Source organism: Larus michahellis, chromosome 24, assembly GCF_964199755.1.
Source record: "Larus michahellis chromosome 24, bLarMic1.1, whole genome shotgun sequence".
Taxonomy (NCBI): domain Eukaryota; kingdom Metazoa; phylum Chordata; class Aves; order Charadriiformes; family Laridae; genus Larus; species Larus michahellis.
In genome coordinates, this window is record NC_133919.1 from 2,819,731 (window position 1) to 2,833,460 (window position 13,730).

General features: G+C 61.7%; 2 protein-coding genes across 7 annotated transcripts; both read left to right on the forward strand.

Moving 5' to 3' along the window:
* Nucleotides 1-1,189: 1,189 nt before the first annotated feature.
* On the forward strand, nucleotides 1,190-7,538 carry LOC141734651 (methanethiol oxidase-like). Its single transcript, XM_074566686.1, has 11 exons — nucleotides 1,190-1,237; nucleotides 3,185-3,297; nucleotides 3,639-3,824; nucleotides 4,478-4,598; nucleotides 4,781-4,963; nucleotides 5,525-5,703; nucleotides 6,302-6,380; nucleotides 6,482-6,603; nucleotides 6,715-6,807; nucleotides 6,978-7,096; nucleotides 7,244-7,538. The coding sequence occupies exons 1-11, from the start codon at nucleotides 1,231-1,233 to the stop codon at nucleotides 7,404-7,406; spliced, it is 1,365 nt and encodes a 454-aa protein (XP_074422787.1). The 5' UTR covers nucleotides 1,190-1,230; the 3' UTR covers nucleotides 7,407-7,538.
* A 1,614-nt stretch (nucleotides 7,539-9,152) lies between these two features.
* RFX5 (regulatory factor X5) lies at nucleotides 9,153-13,553 on the forward strand. 6 transcript variants are annotated; one of them, XM_074566604.1, is made up of 9 exons: nucleotides 9,153-9,280; nucleotides 9,822-9,855; nucleotides 10,286-10,368; nucleotides 10,533-10,658; nucleotides 11,199-11,315; nucleotides 11,639-11,720; nucleotides 11,962-12,163; nucleotides 12,298-12,395; nucleotides 12,500-13,553. In XM_074566604.1, exons 1-9 carry the CDS (start codon nucleotides 9,162-9,164, stop codon nucleotides 13,490-13,492), a joined length of 1,854 nt encoding a protein of 617 aa, XP_074422705.1. In that variant the 5' UTR covers nucleotides 9,153-9,161; the 3' UTR covers nucleotides 13,493-13,553. The 6 variants fall into 6 exon arrangements, with proteins under 6 accessions (XP_074422705.1, XP_074422706.1, XP_074422707.1 ...); XM_074566605.1 differs by having other exon boundaries at nucleotides 12,518-13,553; XM_074566606.1 differs by having other exon boundaries at nucleotides 11,965-12,163; nucleotides 12,518-13,553.
* Nucleotides 13,554-13,730: the final 177 nt, after the last annotated feature.

Sequence of the window (13,730 nt, forward strand, 5' to 3'; positions counted from 1 at the left end):
TAGCACTCAAATAGCTTCCCTGCACGTTTCCAGCACTGTAAGACGCTGAAGGCTGCCCCGGTGCCTCCCACAGCCCGAAGCATGTGGATCCTCCCTTTGGCGTCCTTTTTCCAAACCCTCCTTCCCCCCGTCCTGCTCCCTATATATTTGAACCCCGGCGAAGCTGCATCTTCTCTCTTGGCTTGCTCCTACCAGCCAGAATGCAGGCAGGATCGTCTTCTGCTGCTGCTCACCAGCAGGCGAGATCCACCCCAGCCTCCAGCACAGGTAGGAGATCTCTCCGTTGACTTGCTCTCAAGAGGAGAAGGCTTGGGGCCCTGGGTGACTTGCTGCCTTCTGGCCGTGGGCTCTGCTCCGGGGTCCTCCTAAACTCCCCTGGAGCTGGCTCTCATGGGTTTGTTACTCCGACCCCCAGAAAGCATAAAGTAAAAAGAAACGGGATGAACGTCGTGTTCTCTCTGGCCAGGAAAAGGGTTTATTTTCTCAAGCTACTGAAAGAGCCAGGAAAGGTTTAGGTAGGCTGGTGATTAAAAGTCTTCTAACTGTTCTCCCCTTTATGGAGCTGCAATTGTAGAGGCTGTGCTTGCCACAGCCAGATACACCACGGCCGGGAGTCCTCCGTGCAGCCCGGCTTTGACGGGGCTGTTTTTGCAGGAGTCATCGGAGGAGAAGGGAGAAGTGAGCTGGGGGTTTCTCAGTGCTTCGGGTAGGAGCGCTTCCCTGGAGCAGCAGGGATACGAGCGATAAAACGAATAAGAATAAAAAGAAATAAGAAGCTGACGCAGCAAAGCCGAGTCGTACAATTTAGCCGGGGGTTTTCCTCCCTCTCCTCAGGCTTGCCATCGTAAATGGGGGGAAGGCGTCCTTTTGGTGCTGGTGGTTGGTTCCTAACAGCTCTCGTTCAACTGCATTAAGAACCATTTTCTCAGCAGTTTTAAAGTCTTTTGGAGAACGAGGCGGGCAGGGTTCGAAGTGCCCTGGAGACTTTATCACTGGCCTTTTGGCTGCCCAGAGCCTCAAACCTTCCTGGGGATTATTTGGATGCCCGTGGGCAACCTGGTTTGGATATTGCCATAGAGGGGGAGTGTGTGCAGCCGCTCCAGAGAGTGGTTCCTCCAAAAAAGAAGATTAAAAGAAATCGCTGTTGCCTAATTTCTGTTTGTATCTGTTCTTCTCAATGCAGAAAAGTGTGGAGCGTGTGGTCCTGGCTTCGCCTCGCCTCTGGACGCGATGAAAGGCAAGTCTGAAATCCAGGGCGGGCAGGGAAGAGCCCTGCACTGTCTGATTTCGGTGAAGATTAAAACAATGCTTTCGAGAGGGCGTTATCAATTAACTCTATTCTCCTAGCAAGCATTAGGGAAGCGATGGTTTTGCTTCTGGCCTGTCCTGGAGCCAAACGTCAGTGGCATAATGACAGCTTGGTGTCAGAACAAACCTTTTTATGTTTCGTGATGGCTTGGGATGGGTCACAGCCTGCAGCAAAGTCACCTGTGACTTCCCTGTGCAAAACCAAATGGGATTTTTAAGTTTTTCAGAGGCAATTGTATTGCCATAGCCCCATGACACCAGCACCAGAGCTAAACCTGGGGAGGGAGAGGGGCCCATCCTGATTTTTCATTGCACTCTGCTCCTGATGGCTGGGATCACACCGTGACAAACCCTCCTTGTATAAAAACCAGCCTCACGGGCTGCTTCCTTACATGTCTGGACACTTTGCTGAAACAGCGATGCTCTGATGTGAGGAGGCCAATGAATGCATCATCTCCAGCTATCCCTCCCTTAATCCTCTTCTCTAGGGCTTAGCAAACATATCCTCGGAACCTTAGAAAGCTCCGGAGCTTGCTCATGATCTGTGAGTCCTCTCCCTGAAACATCTTTGAACCAAGAGAACAATGGAGAGAGGAGTCTTTAAAACATCCCTGTGTGTTGGCAGGGCTGGTCGGTGATTTAAACCAGCACAAATCCCACTGACTCTGCCCCTCTGGCAAGTTCCCTCGGGAACTATCTGGTTGCTTCAGTAACCCTGGCACCCAAAAGCTCTTCCGTGCAGACCCCTGGCAGGTTGGGCTGCCCAGCAGGTGTCGAGAAGCTCCTCGGTGTCCCTGGGATGCCCCGGGGGGTGTCTGAGGATGGGAGCTCTCTAGCTGCATCCCATTCCCTGATGTTTGGTGCCACTGCAGCCGCAGGGACAGGACCCCTCGGCTGACACAGGCAGCGCTGTATAAAGGTTTATAAAGGCACCGTGTTGCAGAGTCAGCCATTACCTGCCCTGGACCAAATCCAAAGGTCCCAAATCACCTCTCTGTCTCTGTTTCCCACCGCTCTCTCTTCCTCAGCATTTCCCAAACCAGTTCTTCCCCACTAGCCCTCGCTTTGGCAGACCTTTATCCTGACGCAGCGGCGAGCGAGTACCACCTCCGCAGCGGTAAGGACCGTGGGGTCTGAATGCTCTCGTTTGAGGGCTGGGCAGTGCCCAGGTCCCGGAGCAAAGCCGTTTCCCAGCAGAGCTGACGGCACTCGCGGTCGGCAGCAGCTCCTCTCTGGGGAGCAGGGAGAGGGGCAGAGCCGCTGCTGCTGCAGGGACATCCCTAGGGCAGAGCCCTTTCCCTTTCCCAGAGGGATGCTCTGCAAACAGGGAGCTCTTGTGCCACCAGGGCATGGTAGATTTTCACTGCTTGGACTACGGGACTGCACCGGGGCTTGGAGGGCTTTCTGCCTTTGACTTTAGTCTGGCAAGCATTCTGCCGTAGCACTTACGTCTCTTTAAGGCTTCTCCTGTGCAGATGTGATGGAAATGAGACACGACGTGGTTTGATCTGCGTGACTGATAGGACTGGGGAAGGGCTGGCATGTCCTCGCAGGCATGGGGTGATCCCAAAGCCGTGGAGTTCCTCAGGGACTCTGAGGTCTGGAGATCCCTTCCCAGGGCAGGGACACGCTCAGACTGAACAAGCCCAAATCCCCACAGGGCAGCCCCCTCCCAGCCGAGCCCAGCCTGTGCCCCTGGGACGGCAGAGAGATGGGGATCCAGCTGCCCCATACAGAGTGGGGGAACACACCGGCTCCCTGGCAGGGAGACCCTCTCTGGACAGAGACTCCTGCAAGGTTTTTATTCCATCAGATTCCGTCAAACGAGGTTTTTATTCCATCTGCTGATGCTCATGCAACGTTTCTGTGTTGAAAGGTCCCCGGGAGGAGATTGTGTATGTGCCCTGCATCTACAGGAACACCGGGAGAAAGAAACCCGACTTTCTGGCCACTGTGGATGTCAACCCCCAATCTCCGCGCTATTGCCAGGTACCAAACGCTTTATCTCGGTCCTAAACTGGCCCAGGAAACAGCTCAGTGCTTGTCCTTCCTGCTCCCCAAACCTGCTGGTGGTGCCTGTCCAGTTGTCCCCAGGAGTCTGAGCCTTCTTGTGCTTATGAAATTTATGTAAAATCCCCTTCGCGCCCCATCCTTAGCATCCCCCGGGCACCATCGCTCCCCTCCGCGGGGTGAGGCTCACTGGGGGCATCCTGACGCTACGGTGAGGTCCGTGACGCACTGAGCTCCCCTCTCTGCCTCCCCCACTCCCCGAGTGCCATCCTGCGCTCGGCGGGGGAAAGACCAGTGTAAGCGGGGCTGGGACTTTGCAGGTGATCCACCGCCTGGCCATGCCCAACCTGGGGGATGAGCTGCACCACTCGGGCTGGAACACCTGCAGCAGCTGCTTCGGGGACGCCACCAAGAAGCGGAACCGCCTGATCCTCCCCAGCTTGATCTCCTCCCGCATCTACGTGGTGGACGTGGGAACTGACCTGCGAGCTCCCAGGCTTTTCAAGGTGCCCGGGAAGTCGTACCAATGCACATTAAAGGTTAAAGGTCTGGGATTGTGGCTTCTGGGGTACATCTAAGAGTTTAGCAGGACCCTGATGTCTGGATGAGGGTACACAGCCCCTCCCAGGGCTGTGGAAGTTGGATGGTCTCCTGCTGATGTGCAAATATTGAGCTCTCCATCCAGCTCCATGCAGGAGGGGACGAGGGCACACTGAAGGGGACCAGGGCACACCGGTGGGGACGAGGACACACCGGAGGGGGCAAGGGCACGCTGGGCACCAGGCACAGCACTGCCTGTCAGGTTTACAGCCCATGTTTCGCCTGCGGCGTGTGTCTCCGAAGCAGCCCCGGGCACCTGCCTGGGGTTTGTCCCGCGCCTGGGTGTGCAAGTGCCTCGCCAGTGGCCTCAGTTGGCTCCTCCGGGCGAGCGCCACGGCCACCCCGTGTGCCGGCATGCCGGGGGATGTGGGACTGTGCACACTCTGCCCTGGCTCACGCGCCCTCAGCCCCTCTGGCTGCTCAGCAAGTCCCATCTTGAGGCCAGGCAGGAGCTGCTCGGCCATGCTGCGGGGTGACACTGGGCTTGTGAACCGGCGTCCTACTTGCCCGGGACAGCCTGGCGCAGGGGACGCAACGGTGGCTGCCAACTCCCCGGCAGGTTGTCAACCCAGAGGACGTCTTCTGGAAGTGCAACCTGGGCTACCCCCACACCTCCCACTGCCTGGGCAGCGGTGAAATCATGATCAGCACCCTGGGAGACCCGGCCGGCAGCGGGAAAGGTACCCCAGTCCCCCCAGTTCCCCAGGGAGAGGGTGCTGGGACAGGAGGAACAGTCCCCACGTCCTGGTGGCTTTGCCCGTTCAGCAAGGGTTGATCTGTCTGTTGCTGCTCGTTTTACAACACGTTAACTGTTAATCTGGATGATTTCCTCACTACCCACGTGGTTTTGGTTTTGCGCCAGGTGGCTTTATTCTGCTGGATGGAGAGACCTTCGAGATCAAGGGGAACTGGGAGAAAGGGGACAAGGTCCCCCCAATGGGTTATGACTTCTGGTACCAGCCACGCCATAACGTCCTGATCAGCACTGAATGGGGAATCCCAAAATGCCTGGGATATGGGTTTGACCCAAATGACCTGAAGAAAGGTGAGAAAACAGTTGTTTCAATACTCCAGGCCAGAGACGCTGGGCAGAACCGCCAAGAAGGCCAAATTTCAACCCTCTTCTGTTGGCAGTGAGAGCTGTCACTCTAATGGGTGTAGGTAAAATTGTGCAAGATGGTTTGCTTACAAAATGAATTTCACACCAATTCCTAGCGATCGCGGGGATTTAAAAAAGACGAGCCCAGCCCATTTACTGTGAACACCCTTTAGATGCAAGCACCAGAGCTTCAACCCAAGACAGTCCATAAAAGGTGCCGCTGAGCTGCACGTGGGGTTGGATTTTGGCCGTAGGGATGAAGGGTGGAGCCCCATCTCAGCCCACCTTCCCCTCAAAGGTTAAACTGCCCAGCCCAGTCCTAGCGAGATGGTCCCCGTTGGATGCTGGGCACCTTCCCGTGGCTTTTGCCAAGGTCCGAAGCAACCGGCGTGTGCTGGTACAGGGACCATGGGGCTGCCCCTGGGGAGCTCCAAGGGCTGAGGAACCCGTGGCACGTCTGCTCAAGACCCTGCGCCTCGCAGCAGCCCCTCCGATTCCCCCTCCCAGGGCGCTACGGACGCCGCCTCAACGTCTGGGACTGGACCACTCACACCTACGTCCAGGCCATCGACGTGGGCGAGGATGCGGCGCCCTTGGAGATCCGCTTCCTCCACAACCCTGACGCCGCTGAGGGCTTCGTGGGCTGCACCATCAGCAGCGCCATCCACCGCTTCTACAAGACGGAGGTAGGTGCTCCCCCGGGGCTGGTGGAGATGGGCTGCCGCCCCTCAGGTGACCGAGCCACGCGGCTCTGCGCAGCATCCCTCTGCCCGCAGCCCCCGCCGTCCTCCCAGCCCGGCCCCGCTCCCCACCGATGCACACACGGCCTCTTTGCGCCCAGAACAGGCGCTGGCTTGGAGTAGTCTCTCCGCAGGACTTGTTCTGACTGGCAGCAGTTTAGGATGAAGTGATTTAATTTGAAGGAGATTTATTTATACCTTTGTTGTGGATTTACAACAGCCCAAGCAATATTCTCTCAGTGTCTGTTGTGTGTAATGATGAACCAGGTGAGGAGAGAGAACACCTTTCACCAAACCAGCTAATCCAGCTGGAAAATTAGACAAGATTTTGGCGCCCAAAGCCCTTACTCATGTCCCAGAGGCTGTCTCCCCCATAGCTCTGCAGAGCCAGAGGTGAGGTTTCCCACAGCTGGCAAAATAGCTGAGCTGCCGCCAGAGACTAGAGGTGGTGGACATGTACACGGAGCATCCACCCCGGCAGCACGTCTTCTCCTGCCTCTGCCACGCACGCTGAGCCCCCCGGGGCCATGCTCTGTCCCTGCAGCGAGGAGACTGGGCGGCCGAGAAAGTGATCCAAGTCCCCAGCAAGAAGGTGGAGGGATGGCTCCTGCCGGAGATGCCAGGTCAGTGCCCCCCCGGGCTGGGTGCCAAGGTGCTCCCCAGCTCCCCCAGGCGCTGCCGGTGCTGCCGGCCCTTTGTGCAGCTCTGTGGTACCCTCCCCAAGGCTTCATCACCGACATCCTCATCTCGCTGGATGACCGGTTCCTGTACTTCAGCAACTGGCTGCACGGAGACATCCGCCAGTACGATATCTCCAACACCCGCCAGCCCAAGCTGGTGGGACAGGTGAGGACGCAGACGGCTCCTCGTCGCATCCCGGCGCTTTTCCTCCAGCTCCTGGGCTGGGATCAGCCCTTCCTTGCTGTCTTGGCCACCCAGACCTGTGTTCTCTTGCAGGTCTTTGTGGGTGGCAGCATCGCCAAGGGAGGACCCGTGACCGTGTGCGGCGATGAAGAGCTGCAGAGCCAGCCAGACCCGTTCTTCATCAAGGTGAGCTCAGTCGTCCCCCCAAAAATCCCAGCCTGGGCAGCACTGGGGAGCGGGTCCGGGAGGTTCTCCTCCACCACGTCCCATGGGATGGACACGACATCCTGCTGGTCTGGGGGAGGCGGAGGCGTCCCCCGGTCCTGCAGCACCTCTGCTCTTCCGCCCGCTCCCAGGGGAAGAGGGTTCCGGGGGGACCCCAGATGATCCAGCTCAGCTTGGACGGGAAGAGGCTGTACGTCACCACGTCCCTCTACAGCGCCTGGGACAGGCAGTTCTACCCCGACCTCCCCAGGTAAGGACACCTGGATAAACGAGGATGATGGTGGCAGCTCGTCAGGTGGGAGGCGCGGACCCTGCAGCCCCGGGGACCAAATTTTGGCAGCTCCTTGGGGGCCAGGGCAGGTCCCCCCCAGCCACCCCCGCTGTCACTCCCCTGCAGGGATGGCTCCGTCATGCTGCAGCTGGACGTGGACACGGTGCAGGGCGGGCTGACGGTCAACAGGAGCTTCCTGGTGGATTTTGGGAAGGAGCCCGATGGGCCCTGCCTGGCGCACGAGATCCGCTACCCCGGCGGGGACTGCACCTCCGATATTTGGGTCTAGACACCCCCAAAGCCCCTCTGCACCCCGAAACCCCAGCGCACGAGGGCTGGGGGAGTTCCTCACGCTCAGACCAGTGCGTCCTGCACTTGCTTAAATAAAACCGAGAGGTTGTCATCCTCCTCCTCCTCTGCCGCAGCTCTCCCCGCCTCAAATCTTGAACTGTTTTGAGGAGCCGAAAAACAAACGTGTGACCAAACCGGGGACACGACACCACTAAACCTCTTTCGACTTTCGAAAACTCTTTTGTCTTTCGACGCCACGGGCTCGACCCCCGGCCCCTCGCGCCCTGCCTGCCCCTGGGCCCTTTACGTTAATTAAAACTCCCTAATTTACGCCAAACAACCGGTATCTCTCACCAGAGGCGCCCACACACACCACGTGTGTGCACGCACGCACACACACACACCACGTGTGTGCACACACACACACCCCACGCGTGTGCACACACACGCTACGCGCTGGCACACACATGTTGCACGCGCGCACCCACGCGTGGCGCGCGCACTGGCGCGTGCACCGGCGCGTTTCCACTCTTGCTTCCTCCTCCTCCTCCCGCCCCGCCAATCAGAAGCCTGTTACTAGGCAGAATTCAGCCCGCCCGCGGCCACTCAGGAGGCCGACCCCGCTTGTATCCGGGTAGGAAAGCCAAAGCGACCAATCACATTAAAGGAGAGCGCGGTATCCGGGCTGACCGGGGGTGCGGCGGCCAATCAGAAAAAAAGCGGCCGGCGGGGCCCGCGGGCGCGTCCCGGTGGGCGCAGCACTTTCAGTTCCTGTTGCGCGCGGGGCAGCGGCACGTGGCGGGGACCGGAGGGAACCGGAGGTGACCGGCCCGAACCTGCCCGGCGTGAGGCGGGCTCGCCCCGGCTGCAGCCGCCCGCAGGTGGGTCGTTCCGTCCGGTGCCACCTCCGCCCCGCCGGGCCCCGCCCGCCGCTCCCCGGCCCCGGACGCGGCTGTCCCCGAGCCCCCGCGCCCTACCCGGCACCGGCCGGGCTGCGCTGTCACGGAGCTCCGGCACCCCCGGCCCCCGTCGGCCTGCCCTGCCGGTGTCCCTGTCCGCACGCCCCTGGGGACCTGCCTTCCTGGTGTCCCTGTCCCCGGGGACATGCCCTGCTGGTGTCCCTGTCCCTGGGGACTTCTGTCCTCTTGGTGTCCCTGTCCCCATCCCCCTGGGGACCTGCCCTCCTGCTGTCCCGTGTCCCCACGCCCCTGGGGACCTGCTCTGCTGGTGTCCCTGTCCCTCGGGACCTGCCCTCCTGCTGTCCCACGTCCCCATGCCCCTGGGGACCTCTGCCCTGTTGATGTCCCTGTCCCCATCTCCCTGAGGACCTGCCCTTCTGCTGCCCCCATCATCCCTGTTCTGCTGTCCCCAGGCTGCCGGGGCTTTGCATCCAGGACCATCCATGGGACTGTCACGGCCCCCCTCAACACCCTCAGCCCTACAGGGACCTCCTGGGGGCACGCTGGGCCAGGGCCATTCCCTGGTGTCCCCCAGCACCCCTGTCCCCTGCCAAGAACGGGGTAACCAGAGCCGGTGGCAGTCTCTGCTGCTGGAGACATCCCCCTTGGGACTGTTGGGGACATTTCTGTATCTTTGGTGGCTCGTGTCCAGCTGATGGAGCTCATCGGTGGGCCGGGCTGGGACAGGGGCTGGGGGCGAGTGAGCTCCGGGCTGCGGAGCTCTGAAGGGATTTTCTTCCCCTTTTTTTGGGGTTGAATTTTTGGCTTTCACCTCCTGACAGGAACCAGATGTCATGGCTGACGAAGAGCTGAGCACCCGGGTTGCCAAAAAGGGAAGTTTGTCCCCCGGCAGCTCCCGGGGCGGCACGACCGAGTCGAGCACGCTGCTGCAGGAGCTGAAGAGCACCATCTCGTAAGGGCAGCTCCTCCAGTTAATCCCAGCGCTATCAAATGCGGGTTAATTTAATAAGCTCGATTAATTGTCAGTCCCAGGGACCGAAGGGATGAGCGCTGCAGAGTGCCATGGCCTCCGGCCTGGCTCGGCCCCGTGCTGGGTGCTGTACACACCCAGCCCTGCTGCCGCCTGTTTTGGGTTTTTGTCTGCCTGTTTTGGGTGCAAAATCAATTCAGGGCTTCACGGTCGCGCAGATGAGTCTGCTCCGAGCCTGTGGGATGTGGTTTTATGCCCGTTCTGTTCTGCTGGGGTTAGGGCACAGCACGCAGCTCTGGTTGTGGGTGCGCAGGGAGAAGGGGCTGCGCTGACCCCTGGGCTCTCGGTGCTCCGGTGTCCCCGTCTTGGCACTGCCGGGGTGCCTGTGGCGGGTGTGGAAGGGACGGGGACGGTGCTGTCCTCGGGAGCCCCGGGCAGTGGCCATGGCAGAGCTGGGTGGGCTGTGGGATGCCCCGGTGCCGTCTTGCGCTGCGCTAAGGCCTTTCCTCTCTGTCCCGCCCAGCAAATCCGTGCAGAACAAGGTCGACTCCATCCTGGTGAGTGTCTCTGCGGTATGTTGGGCTGAGGGGGTGGGAATGGTGCATCTCCACCTCTCTCCTCTCCAGCAAAGCTGACCCCGGGGTTTTGCCTGATCCCGTTTCCCACCGGGTCGGGATCTGGCTGCGGGGATTCGCCCCGAGAAGCCCCTGGTCACCCTGCCCAGGGGGGTGGCACCCACTCCCTCAGTCCTGTGTGAGACAACCCTTCCGTGTCCCCTCGAGGGGCCATTCCTGTGGCTTCGTTTAGTTGGTTCCCTCGCGCGCAGGCTGCGTTCGTGCTGCCACAGCTGCTCTGCTTTCAGTGCCCCAGCAGTTACTGCCCTTCCGAGGGTAACGAGAGCGCTGCCTCCACCCCCTTCCTTTGGATCCTTAACCTTTCTTTGTCTCTGGTCCCTTCTCCCCCTCCCGGTGGACCCTTTGATCGTAGCAAGATGTCCAGAAGTTTTCAGACAACGACAAGCTCTACCTCTACCTCCAGCTGCCGTCGGGGCCAAGCCTGGGGGAGAAGAGGTGGGTGCCGGGGCCGCGTTGGGGACAGCAGGGGCTGTCGGGGTGGTGGCAGGGGACACAGACTGGGGAGGCTGGGGGGAGATAACCACAGCTCTGCCTTCTCCTGTCCTGCTTGTGCCACTTCTCCGCTAATTAAGTGTTTGTCTGGGGCTCCCACGGAGCAGCAGTAGCCTGGACCTGAGCTCGCTGAGCACGGCTGAGTATATGCACGCGTGCAACTGGATCCGGAACCACCTGGAGGAGCACACGGACACCTGCCTGCCCAAGCAGGACGTCTACGATGCCTACAAGTGAGCGCAGGGACTGGCCCAGCGCCCGGAGCCTCTCATGGGGCCGGGCTTCCCCAGCGCAGCTGGCGGGGAGGTCGGTCAGGAGGGCAGTGGGCGCCTGGGGGTTTTTGGGAATGGCCCAGCCCAACCTTGGGCTCTCGAAAGGAGCTACATGAGCAGGGAGAAGCGGGTGCATCTGGAGGGCAGCGAGAATCATAGAATGGGTTGGGTTGGGAGGGATCTTGAAGCTCATCCAGTGCAACCCCCTGCCCTGGGCAGGGCCACCTCCCACCAGCCCAGGTGGCTCCAAGCCCCGGCCAACCTGGCCTTGAACCCCTCCAGGGATGGGGCAGCCACAGCTTCTCTGGGCAGCCTGGGCCAGGGGCTCACCCCCCTCACAGTGGAAAATTTCTTCCTCAGATCTCATCTAAATCTCCCCCTTCCAGTTTGAAGCCGTTCCCCCTCGTCCCAACGCTCCATGCCCTCGTAAAAGGTCCCTCTCCAGCTTGTAGGCCCCTCCAGAAGGGCTTGATGGCATTAACCCGCGGCTCTCCCCGGCAGGCGATACTGCGACAACCTCTGCTCTCGCCCTCTGAGCGCCGCTAATTTTGGCAAGATCATCCGGGAGATCTTCCCCAACATCAAAGCCCGACGGCTGGGAGGCCGAGGCCAGTCTAAATATCCTTCTGCAAGCCCAGCTGGCCGGGGAAGCTGCTCGGACTGGTGGCGACAGCACTGCTTCTCCAGTTTTTCCCATTTATAAGTCTGTGCATGAGGTGGTATTTTGTAGCTTCCTGGTTTTTCGGCTCCTGAAGGTTCAGCTCGGTTGTCCGAGGAGGGCTCAGGGTTGCCCCGTAGGCTCGGGGCAGGCTGGGGGGAGCTGGTGGCTGCTGTCACCCCTCCAGGATGAGCCTGTCGTGAGCCCTGCAGCCGCACCCCTTCGAGCTGGGACCCGACGCGTCCCAGCCGTGTGACAGCGAAAGGCCTTAACCCTGCCAAACGTACTGCTACAGCGGGATCCGGAGGAAGACGGTGGTCAGCCTGCCGCCCCTGCCCAGCCTGGACCTCAAAGTGACGGAGACCGTAAGTCCTCTGCTGCCTATGTGGCTTGGGTATCGCCGGTCTGGGGTAACGAAGCTCCTCGCTCGTTAGATCTAACGAAGGCGGAGGGATGCCCTCTCTGGGAGCAGGTTCTGCTCTGTCCCATGAGCCTCCCCTGGGGTGGTCGAGGACTTGCCTGCCCAGGCGTGTCAGGATCGGGCCCCGTTTGCATCCGGGTGTCCCATCTGGTTCCGTGGGGGCTCACGGCTTGTCCCGCCGGCAGCAGTCGGAGCTGACGGAGCTGGTGCAGTCCTACAGCAGCGAGGTGATGGAGGCGGCCTGCGCCCTGACCTGCGACTGGGCCGAGAAGATCCTCAAACGCTCCTTCAACAACATCGTGGAGGTGGCCCAGTTCCTCATCCAGCAGCACATCATCAGCTCCCGCTCGGCCCGCGCCGACCTGGTCATGGCCATGGTGGTCTCAGGTGGGTGGGACGGAGCTCCGTCCCTGCTCGTCCTGTTGGGGTCCCCCCCAGGATGTGGTGTCCCCTCTCCAGTTGCCCACACGGGGGTGAGCAGCGGGGGTGTCTTCCCATTGTCACCTTCTGTGCACCTGCAGAGAGCACGGAGAAGATCCACCGTGAGAGTCGGCCCCCGCTGACGGCAAAGAAGAACGGGCTGGACACCCCCGAGAGCAGCGACAGGAGCCAGGGCCAGGTGAGACCCCCCCCAGAGCTGGGGCAAGCCCGGACCCCCACGTCCCCCACTCTGTGGGGGAGAGGGCACGCTCAGGGAATCAGCCACAACACCCCCTTCCCAAGACCGCTCTCTGCCCGCAGCTCAAGAAGGACAGTGGCCCCAAGCCCCCCGGCCCACCCCGGCCTGAGAAGAAGAAGCCCCCGGAGCCCCCCAGGGTGGCCAGTAGCCCTCAGGTGAACGCCCTGGTCGCCCGCCTGCCCCTGCTCCTGCCCCGCATCCCACCGGGGGAGCGACCCACGGTGCCCGGTGCCGCTGCCATCCGCTCCTCCCCTCCTGTCCTGGCACCCAAAATCACGGCTGCCCCTCTGGGGGGCACCGTCAAGGTGGCCCTGCCGCTGCCGGTGGGCACGGCCTCCCCCTCCCTGCCCCTGGGGCTGGCCCCGGGGGCCAGCGGGCCAGCGGGGCTGCTGAGCCAGCCAGCCGCTGTCCCCGTCCTCAACGTGCTGCTGCCTGGCGTGGGCGTCCCCGCGGGCGAGAGCCCTTGCAACCCCCGGAGCGCGGGGTGCAGCAAGGGTCCCGGCCCCCAGGACTCGCAGCACCCCAAGGCCACCAAGCGTCCCCCAGAGCTGGCCGGCAGTGATGCCACCGCCCTGCCGAAGCGGAGGCGTGGGCGTCCGCGGAAGAGGCCGGAGGACGGTGGCGCGGGGGAGATGACGGAGCTTCGCGGCAGTGCCGATGGCGGTGGCTCTCCCGGCGGTGGCAGTGCCACCAGCCCCCTCGGGGACAGCCCAGCCCAGGGCTCACTGCCCACCCAGGTCGGTGTCACCCAGGATGGCAGGACCAACGCCGAGGTCACTGATGGCCACGAGCTGGCACCAGAGGAGGAGACGGCACAGCGGAGCCCAAGCCAGGCCAGGTCCCCTCCAGCTGACAGCGGGGTCTCCTGTTCCCCCCGGGAAGGAGGGGACACCCCTACACAGCCCCATGGACAGACACAGGCGGGGACCGGTTCCGCCGCTGCCACCTCCCAGCACTTGGACACATCCACCTGTGTCCCCACATCCCGAGGGGGCTCGCCGGGGCGGGCTGGGCTCTGCGCCCACCCTGGCACTTAGGGGCCCCCCTACCCCAGGACCCCCAGCTGTGCACCCCCCATTAAAACCCCAGTGCTCTGTCCCTCGGTCTGTCCTGTCTGTCGGGGGTCGGGGGCTGTGCTGGGAGTCTGGACACCCCGAGTGGGTGGGGTGGGAGGGTGCATGGGACCCCGTGGAGGTGACACCAGCGTCCCGTCCCCTCCCGCGGGCTCTGCCCAGCCCCGGCCCGGGGGGAGTGAAGCTGCGGGTGGGGTCAAAG